General features: G+C 40.1%; 1 protein-coding gene across 2 annotated transcripts in view; it reads left to right on the forward strand.

Annotated features, from left to right (window-relative positions):
- The window catches only part of rims3 (regulating synaptic membrane exocytosis 3), a 37,046-nt gene that overhangs the window by 14,822 nt on the left and 6,502 nt on the right, over positions 1–15,722 (forward strand). For both annotated transcript variants that reach the window (XM_044171129.1, XM_044171130.1), the window contains exons 3-5: positions 14,586–14,727; positions 14,818–14,930; positions 15,566–15,667. In XM_044171129.1, coding sequence (XP_044027064.1) covers positions 14,586–14,727; positions 14,818–14,930; positions 15,566–15,667 — 357 coding nt within the window. The remainder of the gene's footprint in view (positions 1–14,585; positions 14,728–14,817; positions 14,931–15,565; positions 15,668–15,722) is intronic.

Below are 15,722 nucleotides of genomic sequence, written 5' to 3' on the forward strand. Positions count from 1 at the left end.
TGAAATAGTCTCAGGTAGGCGTAAAATCCACCAAACAACAAGATTATGTCACTGTTCCACTAGGAATTGGCTGTTTCCTCACAACTTTACTAGGTTGAGCCTGGAAACCTGTCCCTAGAGACAAACAAGGCTGTTTAGTCAATGACCCAGCAAGGCCGCAACTCTAATCTGTTGTTTTCCTTACCTCATAATTCACACCAGCTAGAGGCGAAAAATGGGTGCATGTAATTAGATGGGTGACCTGCACAGACGGACAGACTGACAGAAGGTCACACAGACAGACAGATGAACGGAGCGAAAGGCAAACATTCCCCCTAGCTCGGCCATGTTCGATTAGGGTCCTCTCTGTGTTCCTTCCTGGTGGTCGTTAACGGCCCAATTTGGTCAGCTGTCACTGCTCCATGTTCTGAGTGACACATGCACCGCTTCGCTCGGCTGGTCACCTAGTAGCCGATAAGCCACAGGTTGAATTGGTCCCCAGAGGAAAGGGAATGTGCGAGGGAAGTAATTTGGACTTTGGCTGCAGAAAGGGGAAAAATTAATTAAATGCATTCTGAAAAACACCAGACAAATTGACCATATGTCTTGTGGCCATTGATTCATTGATTGATTCCTGATATTACGGAATAACTTGCTGCTGTTGTTGTGGTGGTTGCAAAGTGAACATTGTATATATATAGTATATATATGCATTGACAGATCATAAGCTGTCTTCTATCTAGAGACTAAAAATCTGTTTCTATTGGTTGTTTTTCTACTCTGAATAATAAGATTTATAGTGGATGACCAAAATGGGAATAGAGAAAGAGACTGAACACTGAGGTGGCTGATAGAGACACGAAGATGTAAAAAAAGACGAAGTCAGAGACAGAGACAGTGGGGGAATATGTCAGCGTCTCACCATTAAAGCACTATTAGGCGCTAATGTGGTTATGGTGTTGTTATTGTGTCAGAGTTTCTGCAGGGTATGTTCTAGCCATGCTCCATTTTGCCAATTGGATCCAGTCAATTTACAACTATCAGCAGAATCTGTCCCGGTAAGCTCTTACACAAGCAAGGAGGTGTTTTTGTTGACGTGTCCAAGCAAGAATTGCATGTTATTTTCAAAACGACATCATTTCCAACATAATTTCCAAACTGTAAAAAAAGGCAAGTGTTGTGTCTTCTGGAAAATAGAGGTGTCAAAAAGAAGAATTACTGTTTTCTATATCAAAGTGCAGCCGTTATCTCTCCTCAGATATGAAAGCTGTTCTCATCTGAGGTTCTTACTGGGCTTTAAACTTTTGCTAACTTGATTACCGTCCAGTGATCTGGCCTTTATCATTAGGGGTGTAACAATACATTCACAATATTTGTAACAAAGAATGAAAATCCACTTTTACGTACTTACTTACTTAATCCTCTTCAGAGCAAAACTCCCACTGGCATAGCTCTCAAGGACACACAAGCTTCTCCGCCACGACAAGGTTAACAGCACAAGGAAAATGAAAACAAACTATCACTGTACAAAGTTGGTTTTAGTGCAGAACGCAAAAAGAATAAGTAGTAAATGTCTGAACTGATTGACACAGCGTTCTGCACATGTCATTTGGCCACAAACCCCAATTTAAACATCTTCACACAAATTGATTTTAGATGTCTAAAGTAGGACAAGGACATTTTTTAAGACTGCAGCCTTCTCAGCATTTTCAGACAGCAGCTGAGGCCTCTGACAGTTCTTAGTGTTAATGGTTGCCATTTAATTGTGCCCTCTGGTGTTTCCAAACAAAAATGTGAAACTTTAGGGAGTCATAACTCATCATATATATATATATATATATATATAATATTAACAATCCATTTTGCATCTAAGAACGATCACTTTTAATAGCATTATATTGTGCCACAATATAATGTGACATCTCTAGTCCTGATTAATATCCAGCCAATGTGTCTGCACTTGTCTGCCAAAGATAACTGTGAATAAAGGTGTCAAAGTTAGATTGATTACAGCATCAAAGAATAGAAATGTCGGTTAAAGAACAAACCTTATGAACAAGAACACTATTAAAATACAGGTAGCGTAGAAGATAAGGTTAGATACATTCCTTCATGTTGATGTACATTACTTTTTCACACAACTCGTGTTGTATAAGGTGTGCTTCCATATTTAGATCCTTATCTTTGATACTATTTTCATGCATTACATGCGTGGTGTATGTTTTTCTTCCATAATGTATCTCAGTTTTCCTCATGTAATTCCATTCATAGCCCCAACTCCCACTGTGCCATTGTCTAATTATTCTGGGTTTTATAACAGGCGAGTGTTGGGGATGGCATTTTGGTTCTGTCTGTGTTTCTATGTATTACCTGCTATTATTAGTATCGGTGAGGAGAAAGCATGCGCACACACACACACACACACACACTCAAACAAACGGTTCCCCAGGTTTAATGAGTGAGTCACTCCTCCGCTGAACACGGTCTATCTCCTGAGCAGGTTTATCCATGGCTGGGAAAACAGAGCCAGCAGAGCGGCTACCAGTACACTGTCAGTTTGCACGGAGGGACGTGGCTTGCTGAGAAGCAAGCGCCACTGATGAGATGCAGTGCACCAGGAGAGTTAGATTAAAGGAAACCAGGCGTGGATGTGTGTCTGTTTGTGTGTGTTTTTGGTGAGCGTCCCAGTAAAAGGCTTCAACTATGAGACCCCTATAAGTGTGTGTGTGTTTATTTAAGTGTGCGCATGTGTTTGGCTGGTGCACATTCACACTCAATCACCTCACTCTTCTGCTCCATTTAGCTCTCTCAACCCACTCAACACTCCTCTTCTTTTCTCAACCTCGCTTTTCAATTCCTTTAACTGTTCTTTATTTAAATCTCTCTGTCTTTTGCATGTTTATTTTTGTGGCGCTGTAGATACTGTTGGAAGTACACCAGAGACACAGAAAAGAAACAGAGACAGAGAAGGAAAAATGTCACAGGAAGAAAATACTTGTTAGTTTGCTTATTGAATTGCTTCCAACTTTGTTCTGAGAGCGATAGCAGCCACATTTCTGGGTGTACTGTTAAGAACAAATAAGTTTGAGTTGGCTGACTGTAACTCTAGCTCCAACCTGGGAATGAAGATATGTGAGGGGTCTTTCACCATTGCCAGTAATGTTAAGAAACCCATTTCCCATACTTCTGTCTTAATTTGTGTTTCAATAAAATAACACAGGTGTTTCTGTTTTATTTTCCTGGCTATAAAACTGTGATTCAATGTCACTAACTACAGTACTGGTCAATCAATTTTAAATCACATTTTTTAGGAACCTTTGTTAGCTTTGTTTCTCTGTGTAGAGCAAATTTAAAGCTATGCAGCTTTCACAGCTACAGAAACTCCTAAACCGCATCGGAAACTTTATGCTTACAACATAAATCATGATATGTGGCTAGCTTTAGTTAACCTTAGCATCCAGTGGGATTCAAATTTCAAAGCCACTTAAAGACATGCAGATTTTAAGAGAACATAAGGAAGGACAGAGGTAAGACAAAAGTGTCATATTTACTACCAGAACATAAGAAAGTCTATGGCAACTCAAAGTCAAACTCTTATATCATTATTGTGTTTACCTTACCTAAGGTGAGGACAGCTAATGTAGCCTGTGCTCAACTTCATGACATACAGTTGCTAAGCTCACACATGTGCAGTTTTGTGGTACTATCAGGTTTTGTGCTTGTTTGGTTCATTAGCTAATGTTTTTGGTACTTTCATAGTCAATTTTGATGAATGAAAAGGTTGTCAGCCGCTGTTCAACCATATGCTGTTAGATAAATGTATCAAAGAGAACCTCTGACCAGCTTGTTTTTGCTAATAATTCTGTTTGCTAGTTAACGTTATACTTTCAAACTGCCCCCACAACTCTATAGCCTACAGATGAGTACACATTATGGTATTTATTTAGTGTTATTCTTTACTAGAGTACATTTTAGCGAAGTTAACGTTAACAGGCATGGCTGTGGTATCTCAAACTTTTCTGTCTTAAGCTATGTTAGCTTACAGTTCCGGCTATTACTGATGAGCAAAGAGCAGTGCTGATACTGTGTAACTGTTGACAGGACAGTGTTTAGCTAAAGTTCTGCTTTGATCAGTTTGCCTGAACTACAGTGAACATAAAATGTCTTTGTAGTTCCCTAAATACTTGCAATGTGAACATTGTGCTCCCCCACATTGAGATAGCTCTGCAGGACAGGGTGATGTGATGCAGATGGGAGATATGGATAACATAACACAGGAGTCTCTGTTCTAGACACAGTTCAATACCACTAACTAAAACACCATTCTCTAAACAGTACTATGCCATGTGTGTCCAGATCTTCCCTTTATTCATTGTAACTCATGTAACATTAGAAATATATACTGTAGCTGAAAGTCTCCTTCCTCTATAATAGTCAGTTTTATTTCAATTCCAGCTTCTTTTCTCCCTCATTATTGAAGATGTTGTGTATTGTATGTTGGATCGGGAGGTTGCTTTATTTTAACAATCTTGTTCAAATGATTGAGTGGTTTTGTGATATCTAAGCACATGAAAATGATAGGGGAGGTTTTGGCAAGAGAAAGAAACCCAACAATAACAGAATAAAAGGCCACAGACTAGTATGTCCACTGGTTAAAAACTGTTAGCCTCTACATGTCTTCTAGCTAGTGTTACAGTGGACCAGAGAATTAACCTGGCATTTTAGTACTGTTTAGTGTTTTCGTGGTGACTCACTCATGCCCTACTTCTAGCTCTGTTTCTGAGTTACAGCTAGGAAACACACTTTAGGAATTTTGGCAGAAATTTTGGAAAGCTTACGGTGATCAGATCCTTCGAGGGAAAATTCACCCCTGAAGACAAATTCTTACATATCAAGACAGCTCAGAAAAGGCTTGTGAACAAAATGAGCACCAGTGGGTAAAAGGCTATGAACTGTTAGAATAGTAACAATGGAAGTAGTTGAATCTCTCCAGCATCTGAAGTGTGGTAACACTTGAACTGCCCTTTCATAATAATGGCTATTTCACAGGATGACTACACATGATTGCTATCCATATTCCCAATGACTAATTGAAAAATCCTCTTTGTGTCTTTTGAGCTGCTATTTCAGGTGAGATCGCTTCTCTGTTGTCTCCCTCACCCCACCTCCTGTTCCACCACCGCATTTTTCTTTTGAAACACATTGAGTCACTGGCTCTCCTGACACATGCAAACTGAAACCTTACTCATGTCTCTAAAAGCTTTCTCTTCCCCTCCGGTGCTTTTAGAGGCTACCAAACACCAGCTAAGCTGCCCGGCGATCACTTTCTCTCCCCATTCTGTTTCTCATCTCTCCACTTGCCGTAATCCCTCGTCGGCCTCTTTGTGTTTCCTCCAGCTCACTGACATCTTAATTTTCCCTCTCCTTCATCTCTCCTCCCTTCATCTCCATCTTTTTTTGCTCTCACTTTAACTCAAAGCGTCTATCATGTTTTCCCAATCTCACTCACCAACTCCACATTCTATTCTTAGCCAGACAGATTGGTGAACCATTCAACTGTGAATCTGTCTTTCTTTGTACCTGTATACCTGCTATTGTGTGCTTACAAATGTGTGTGTTTGTGTAGCTAGCTTCTGCATGTAAAACACTGCCTCTAAAACCAAGTGTGAACTAATCTCAGTTGTAAATCACTGCACCTGCAATCTGATGCAACCTTTATCAGGGCCAAGTTGCCATTTTGAGAAACTGGCAACCAATTCTTGGCCTTTTTAACATTTAAAAAATAGAGACAGCAAACGTGCACCCCAAAATACATTTTTTAATATTTGTTGCATTAGCAATATTTAAATATTGCTGTTATAGATCGCATTGAGTTGCATTTACTCATGTGCGCACAGGCATCTGTTTTAGATACAAAGGAACAAGCAAAGACTTGCTGGATTAATTTTCTGTGAAGGGATCTGTGAAGAACATGACAACAACTACATTACTGGTATTTTGTTTACCAAGAATTGAGGGTGGACACTTTAAATGATAACAATTAAGATTCAAAATCTGTAAAGTATCAGATGAAACACAAACTACAAAGAAATTTGTTCAGTTACTCTAATACATTCTTTTATGTCACATTTTAATTATTAAGCTGATGTATAACTACATAGTATCTTAATTACTGAAAATATAAGGTGACTAAAAATGGCAACCATATTTTCAGTTTCAGCAACCAAAGGCTGATCCCTGGTGCCAGCCTGGCAACCACTTTTAAAAGTTAGTGTTTAAAGCCTTGATGAAGACCTACAGTGGTCGAAACATGTTGGCTTTTTTAATGATCTAGCCACTATAATAAAGGCTTTTTAATATCTCCTTCCTCGTTGTTATTTTTTCTTATATTTTGGAGTGCCTTCCAGTTTATCTTATTGTTGAGCCCTGTTTATATTTAAAAGAATAATTTGGCATTTTGGAAACTATGCTTATTTGCCAGGCAACCAGTAGAGACGAAGTTGAGGCCTGGTCACACCAGCATTTAAGATGGCGAAATTTTGCAGCAAAATCAACTGATTTCAATGGAATGGCCAAGAATAGTGTTTTCACTTAAAGGGGCGATGTAGAAAGCAAATAAGTGTATTTCCCAAATGTCAAACTATTCCTTTAACAACAATGCAAATCGTTGAATATTTCTTCTTATTTGTAGTATACATTTTGTCAGAGTTTTCACACAGAAGAGCTGGCTGAGGTGTGATTTCCAAGTGGCAACCTCCGGGGCTGAAAAATGAAGCCAAAATGAAGTGCCAAAAACTGCAGTTCCTCGAATGACCACTTGAGGCTGGCTCCAACAGCGAGTCAGTCACCATTCAGAATCAGATACCGAATCAGAAATACTTTATTGATCCCCGAGGGGAAACTCTTTCGTTACAGCTGCTCACTGTCACATCAATTCACACAGGAATAGAAGTACTAATAGAATAGAAATAGAAATAATAATAAATAAGTCCACAACAAGACAATTATTTCTAGTAAGAAATAAGAGATGTGCAAATCAAAATATAATACACTATAATACAGCTAAGATACATTAAGTACACAGTGAATATAAAGTATAAAAGCTAAAATAAGTGTAAAGTACAAAAGGGAGGAGTTAAAGAGTTTGATGGCCACAGGCAGGAATGACTTCCTGTGGCGCTCTGTGGTGCTTTTTAGGGGGAGGAGTCTTCCGCAGCACGTCATGGAGTGGGTGGGAGACATTGTCCAAGATGGCATGTAGTTTGGCCAGCATCCTCCTCTCTGACACCACCAACAGAGAGTCCAGCTCCACCCCCACAATGCTACTGGCCTTACAGATTAGTTTGTTGAGCCTGTTAGCGTCTGCTACCCTCAATTAACCACCATGTGTTAAATGCCCAACTTTACAGCAGAAAAAATTGCTTACAGCGTGGTATCAAAAAACTCTTTTGGTCTCTATAGCTAATTTCCTCATTCATGACAACTGTATGAGTGGGTGAATTTTTATACAACTCACCTGTTTAAATTCTATTAAGGTGACAGGTGTGTGCCCTATCAGGTGGCTAGCCGCTAGGTGGTTTCATCAAAAAGGCTTCATTCGGCTTGCCTCAGCTCCACCTCTTTGCCCATTTGGATTGGATTAGCCAGAGTCAGGGTCTGCCAAAATGGCTCAAAAGTGTGTGAGGTGAGTCACCATGTTGTGATTGTAAAAGACCTCTAATCAGGGTGTCATTACCACTCCTCTCGACATAAACACACATATACACAGAATGTACACAAGCCTGCTGCCGTCTGCCGTCTGGTGCTGTGAAAGAAAAGGTGTACTGGAGAGTAGCTTTTGGTGCATAGGAGCAACACAACACACACTTATAGTTCCTTCTCTGCCAATGCAAACACACAGGTTGATTTCTAAATCTGTGTCATGGCACAGGGAGGCTGTTGCTGCACTGCAGGAATTATCGACTGAGAGATTTTGTAAAGTTTTGAGACTTAAAATGGTATTTGCTCTTAAATCAGAGAGCACAAAGCTGCCAAGATGGTGAGATAATTTCCCTTCTGCTCAAAGTAAATTGATTTGTCTGAGGAATTTTCTTCACACAAAGTGGAATTGGCCTCATTATTCTGCTTTAAGAGCAGATACTGACACTGTTACCTGAAAAACAGTTGAATTAGATCAGAAGGAAATGGAAATATTTTGATTTTAAGACTTAATGACAAGGACAGTTTATTGAGATAAATAAAAAACTTTTGCAGTGTACCAGATATTATTCTGTTCTCTCATTGTCTCGCTGGGTATGTTAGTGGAAAATTATGTTCAGTGCTTAACATGCAACGGAAGGTTTTGTGAAATATTTTAAAATTTTGTTAGTTTCTAGCCATCTGATCTCATGTGCTTCTTACCTATAAATCGTTCAGCCATCTTGAATCATTTGCCCATCAGCCACAGAACTGAGTAATCAAGAGGAAATTACATCTGAATTAGATTACTCCTTTCCTCATTGTAATTAATTGTCATTAGATAGGAGCCCGTGTGGCATATTAACTCACTGACAGACATCCTGCCATACATGATGGTTTTAGATTTAGAAATAATTTCCTATGCAACATGGTGCTGAGAAAGGCTAATAGCCTGCATTGACTGCACCCTGGCTTATGTCCCTGCCTGAGCTGTTAATGTGACTTGCACACACACACTGACAGTGCACACACATACAAAGACTACACAGGAGATTAGTTTTGTTTAACTCCCATGCATTATCATTAAAGACAGAGTAACACTTAGCATACTAGGCTACACTTAACTCTCCGCCACATGTGTTTGTTTTTGCACGCTCTGTTACAGTTAAATAACTGACTTTGAAAAGTGGACCGACTGGCAGTGTCTCATAAATGGTTGAATTATAGAGAAAAAAAAAAGAAACACACTCACAAAGCAGCCAGGAAAGAAAACACAGTGCTATGACTGCACACAGACATAAATACAACCAAAGAGACACAAAGAGATTCATAAATCATGTTATTTAACCTAACTACCTGAAGTGTAAAGAGGTTTTATGCTATTCCCTAAACTGTTGGCATTACTTAGTATTATGAATGATTCTCCTCAGAGTGTTGATGTGCCCTTAAAGGAATAGTTTGACATTTTGTGAAATATCTTTATTCACTTTCTTGTAGAGAGTTAGAAGAGAAGATTGATACCATTCTTATACCTGCTAATTACTGAACTTTTGGAGGTGCTGGTAGTTGGATGTTGAACTATTCCTTTAAAGGTCAAAAACTCAGTTAACCTGCTTTATCGAGACTGTGTGGGTGTGGTTTGGTCAGATTTGATTGACAGTGACCAAACAACCTACCAACTGTCATCAGATTCAAATTCAAATGTTGCTTAATCCTGATTGGCGCATGTGACATCACTTTTTTCCAATTAAGCCCCGCCTGCATCAACCAATGAGAAGAGCGCAATGAGAACAGAAATCTGTCATGTAAAATAATCAAAACTGTTTTAACTCTGGTAGAAAATAGTGTGTTAATGTAGGATCCCATTACCCATAGTAAGTGGGTAATTGAGAAAATCCGTTTTCAGGGCCTTTAAGTGTTCTACTAGCTGAACTGGAGAAATTACTTTGTATTGTTCTATGAATGAGTCCCCAGGCTGTTGAAGTGCCCTTCAGCAAAGCACTGAAACAGAAAGTTTGCTGATTTTTCACACTAATGTATTTTTAGGGTTATATTATGTTTTAACCAGGAATATCCTGGAGGATTATACCATTAAACTCTACATCTACATGAGTTTTTAATTTGCAGAATAGAGTTTACTGTCATTTGTAGGCTGATACGATCCTTGTTGTTCCTAGAAAGTTCTGTAAATCTGTTTTGAGTTACATGAAGCTTTGTATCATAATCATAGTTTAGTATCTAGCTATATAAATTCTCATATGAATATCCTATGATCTGTAACTGTATGATACATAAATATGGCTCTGAATCACAGATATCACAGATATATATATATATATATATATATATATATATATATATATATATAAAATCTCTTGTCTTACTTAAGCTTCTACCTTGAATTTTCCTTTTGTCCAAATTTAGCAGGGGTCCGGTGGTAAAGATACCACAACAGATCTTTCATCTCCAGCACTCATGCTTGGTTACTGTTGCTATGCATGGTGGATCGTTGCCGTCACCGGTGCATCCAATAGGCATGTCGGCGCAGCCAGGCAGTCTAAAAACAGCATTCTATATTACAGCATATAATGAGAAAGGCTTCATCAGTGTTCTCTCCAAATGTCAGAGCAGCTTTAATGATCTACTGAGCAGACACACACACACACACACAGAAGCTATATATCGCATGTGAGAGTGCATGCAGTCAGTGCGTGGCTCTTTTCTGCATTGTTGGCGTTTTCAGTAATCCCACCTTTCTTTATTTCCCTCTCTGCTATTAATTCTCTCCACTGAAGCTATTAATTCTTTCCATCCCCACCACTTCTGTCTTTCTCCCACCCTAATCTTCTTCCCTGTGACTTGATCTTGCCTTATCGTGATTATCAAAAGCAGCTTGTGTAAGTAGCTTCAACGAATACCTAGGTTTTTACACGCACAAAGAAAGTTTTGAGCATGTGATTGCTCCCCGGGCTGCACATTTCGGCAAGTGTGTCTTCAGGGACGAGATTACTCATAACAGCGACGCCAACAAGAGACACTTTTAACAGCCTTGTAGCACACAAAGACCAAGAAACCCTCTCCTCTAGCACGGTAAAGCACAACAGCTTATGTAATGTTGTTATTTTAGTTGCTCAAATGGCATATATGTCAGACTACCTCTAATTACTTCTTCCAGAATGTGTGGGTATTTGATGTTAACACTGTAAAACAAAGTTAGTTCAGCAGAGAGAGAGGAGAAAATACACTAAATAATTTAGATGGGATGGACTGGGAAAGGAGATAAGAGTTGTGTGATAAAGATGGACAGAGGCTAAAGACTTGGGGAACTACCAGAAAAGGGAAAATGAGGTTGAGGGTGATTTGGAAATGTAGATGAAGCGAATACAATAAAGGAACCAGTGCATAAAGATTGTATGTATAGGAAAAGAGTGAGCAAGGGTGAGAAAAAAGACAGCAAGCAAAAGAGCTGGAGATAAAGAGCAGTAATAAATTGAAAGAAGAGTGTTGGGAGATACAATTTAAAGACAGAGAGAGAGAATAAGAAGTGGTGGCTGATTAAGGAGTGAGACTCATGGAGAGGACAATACGAGCGAAGAAAGACACACAGAGAGAGGGGAAAGGCTTATCAACGAACACACCGGCCAGGGCTCTTGGTGCAATGCAGACGGCATTGCCATGGAAACGAATGGAGGGAATGCGCAGACGAGGAGGAGGGGATTAAATAGGAAGGAAGAGATCACTGCTTCGCACCATGAGGGGATGGGGGCTGTTTGGATGAGAGGGGAGGGGCCAGCTGACAAATGAGTAACAAGTGTGGATATGAAGTTAAATGAATAGCTACTTGATAGTTCAAAGATGGCTATATCGTGGAGATGTCCCACTTGTGTGTATGAACTCATTCTTAAGGGTATTTTGACAGATTCACCATCATTATAGACACATTTGACCGCCATGATACGTCATATCATCATACACCCTTGTAACCTAATTATGTTTAAATAACAATTTTAAATGCTGTATTCTTGACCAGCGGGGCTGTATGGTTCAATTATGATCAAGGCAGAGTTCAGGTTACTCTTGCAGTGATGGTGTTGGTGCATGTTTCACACTAAAGTGCAGGAGTTTCGGTGAAATGTTGCCTCGATAGATTCATTTAAAAAAAAAAAAGTGATGGGGGATGAGCCTGTCGCCATGGCGCCAGTTGTCTCAGGTGGCATTGTCTGGGTCCAGATCCGAGGGCGGGGGTTGTCATGGCAGCAGGAGTACATGGAGTTTGTGTGATGCTGCAAACTCTCTTTTTCTCTCTCACTCTCTCTCACACACACACACACACACACTGTCTGTTGGAAATATTCTTGACTGCAGGATTATAAATAGAAGGCAGCAGAAGGCAGCACCCCTCTCCTCATCTCCAACACCCATGGGACCCCATCATTCTCATTTTCCTCTTCACCCATTTCTCCTCAACACTTACTTCTACTTGTCCTCTCTCTTCTTCCCTCTTTCAAAGCCCTCTTTCCTCTTGTTAAATCTCCTCTTTTCAATCCCCCTAAAGTATCATCAAGTGGCTTTGTTTGCTGTCTGTTTATCTCCACAGTGATGGTGATGATGTGGGGTGTCTGTGGTTGTCATGGCAATGAAATGGGCACTGTGAGGATGCTTAATGAGCTTGGAGTTGCTCAGGCTAATGAAGTGGGACGGCTGTACCTGGGTGTGCGCTTAACTGGCAACAATGAGCAACCGCTTGTTAAAAGTCCCCATTGGTGACTTCACTGCACCATTCAACTATCTTGGCTCCTATAGATGTACGAGTTTCTACGGCAACCACAACTGCAGTCATAATGAGCTGCACGGATGCTGCACTAAAATAGAGGAAGCTAATCAGTTTGTTCCTCTTGTTGTTACTTTGTTAACTGGTGATTTACCTCCACTTTGACTAGTTGAAGTGGAAAACTTAAGAGACGTCTGTAAAAGGTTTAAGAGATTTTCAAGAATTTAAATCCCTACTGCAGGATTTAAAAAAAAAAATCTGCCAGCCTAGAAAGTCCCTGTCACAGAGAAGTCCCAGAAATTAGTCGGAGACTTTGTAGAGGTCTTTATAAAGCAAGCTTTGCCAACACAACCAGTCACAGCAGCTTTCTAATCCTCCTGTCTAACTAAACTAGCCCGAACCGCAGTGTGCAGACACTTTGTGTGAGTGTAAACGTTGCACAGAGGTGTGAATGTACAGACACTAGTGCAGTCTAATGTCAGCATGATATTTGTGTGTAAATGTGTGCACGTGTCTCTATAGATTATTGAGTTAAATCGCTTTGGGAGTTTTTATATTGCTTTATTGTTGCAAGTTGTGGACCTCAGGGAGAATGAAAGTGTTTCTTTTTATTTGTCTCTATTTGTCTCTTGTCTCTTTCTTTTACATCTCTGTCCTCCTGTCTGCTACCAGCTTCTAGCCTTTAATTCTTTAATGTAAACTCCTAATAACAATTAGCATCTTCTTCTAGAATACATAATCAGTGCGCATATTAATATGATGATTAATTTCTTGATCAATCGATTAATGATTTTGTTTATAAAATGTCACAAATTGTGAAAAATGCTATTATTATTTCCGAGAGTGCAAGGTGATGTCTTCAAATTCCTTGTTTTGTCTGACCAATAGTCTAAAACCCATAAGATATTCAGTTTATTTCATATATGACAAAGAAAATCAGCAAAAATCAGAGAATATTTGGCATTTACTAAAACAATTATTCTATTATCAAAATAGTTGCTGATTAATCTGTCAATCAACTAACTGATTAATTGACTTTTTCAGGTCTAGTATATATGCATTAGTGTGTGCGTGCGTGTGTGTGTGTTTGTGCCCTGAAGTGCATTGGTGAGATGTTAGCCTGCATTGCCTCTTTGGACCCTGAGAACTCTGGGTAATGTTGCGAGAAGGCTAGCGAGACAAAGATAAGGGTGTGATAAGGGATAAGGGAAGAGTTGTCTGCTAAAACTGCACGAGTGCACAACCTCACATGTCATATCCCGAACCCAAATCACTTCGACTGCGCCCTACCACTTTGAACTCAGCATGTCAAGTCACACAGAGATACAGTGTGTCATTACAGGGGATGATGGCCTGAAAGCTTCTTGTGGGGTTAGCAGCTCTCCAGCTCGATCCCGTTCTCCTAGTGTCAGCAGAGCTGTAAAGCCTAAATACCTTTCCCTCCCCTCCCTCCCTCCTTCTTCTCAGCTCAGCCTCTCGACTTTCTTTCTACCCCGCCACTCACAACATTTCTCAAGCTGGCAATTGTGTGTGTTTCTACTTCGCAAATCAGGCTCAGAAGTCCCCCTAAAATCTTATTGCCCACTACTCACAACAGCCATTGTAAAATGGGCTTTACATGCTTAAAATGGGCTGTAGTAATACCGGCGAAGTGGAGAGATTTTCCAATAGTGCAGGGACGTCCCACTGGAAATGATGTGAGATTGCCTTCTCGCCTGAGTGAACTTACTTCAAAATAAATAGTGGAGAAATGGGTGTTCTCAAGGCCAACCTGAATATTTCCTTATTTCTAGTGAGTAGTTCTTAAAAAGCAAACATTGCAGACATTTCTTGTAAAGCCAATCTCACAGAGTTTGACAGAAACATCCGTCCTCTGTCTGTTTCAGGTGTTTTTTTTATAAACTCGGTAACTATGAGAGCTTATATAGCCTAAATCTTGCCTGAGGAGACATCTACTTTTAACATCTGCAGAACAAGATATGTAGGAGTTCAGATCTTTTCATAACACCTATTTGAAAGGCTGATCATGCAGGTGCTGTTCCTGTGTAATACCTGACTTAGACAGCTCTACGACTTCCTCTGATTATTATGCTTAGTGGATTAACCTGCTGAAATGAGGGTACTTAGAGCAGGAGCTCTGACCTCTGCGTCTTTTCAGACGGCGGAACGAAGAAGCTTCGCAGCACCATCCGACGGAGCACAGAGACCGGCATCGCCGTGGAGATGAGGAACCGGGTGACACGGCAGGGCAGCAAGGACTCAACTGATGGCAGCACCAACTCAAACAGCTCTGATGGAACGTGAGTATCCAACCAGCAATTCATCCATCCATCCATCTATCCATCCTTATACAGTATCCATCCATCACTATTCTGTTTCCTCTCTCTCAGGTTTGTCTTCCCTACCACACGCCTGGGGCCTGAGAGCCAGTTCAGTGACTTTCTGGATGGACTAGGCCCTGCTCAAATCGTAGGCCGGCAAACACTAGCTACACCCTCCATGGGTAAGCCAAGAATGAAGAAGACCAACAACGCCATCTTTTCCTGTTCAATCCATCTCATTCTCATCTACTGTTGCTATTTTGCAGTTGATTCAAAACTAAGTGGTTAAGGTGCTCATCTGCTTTTAAAAAAAAATTCATGTAGGAGCAAGATTTAGGTCTGTTAAACAATGGCAAAATAGCATATCATATATCATCTATTTGAATTCATTAGCAACCAGATCATAAGTATTTAAAGCTGTAATACAAAAGTATCTAAATATTGTTGGACTGAAGGATGAAGGAGAATCAAATTCAAAAATCTACAGCCATATACCAAGATACAAACTGTTATACGCACAGCGGCATCTAAAAATACTGCACAATACTAATGTATTCACTCAGCACGGATGAAGTTATTCTTGCATGCCGTATAAATCTTTCATGCAAAGGTCATTGCTTGTGAAAAACAACAGAACAGAGCACTTTGCTCCACCATACCAGGTTGTGAAGGCAGACTCACAGCTCTGTGTTACCCTCTACAGTTAGATATTGGCCATTGCAACCTCAGTGTTAGAAGTTTTTGGTTCTTATATCGATTTCTATGGGATTGTTAGAGATGGTGTGGGTTATTTTTTTTGTTTTTTTTTGCTCTACAGGGGATGTCCATGTAGGCATGGTAGACAGAGGAGGGCAGCTGGAGGTGGAGGTCAACCAGGCCAGAGGGTTGACCCCGAAACCGGGCTCCAAGAGCATACCAGGTACTCTGAACTGGCTTCACCTGCTACATTAAAATTATACTGCCTTAGCTCCTTT

The sequence above is a fragment of the Siniperca chuatsi genome, linkage group LG17 (genome assembly GCF_020085105.1).
Source record: "Siniperca chuatsi isolate FFG_IHB_CAS linkage group LG17, ASM2008510v1, whole genome shotgun sequence".
NCBI lineage: Eukaryota > Metazoa > Chordata > Actinopteri > Centrarchiformes > Sinipercidae > Siniperca > Siniperca chuatsi.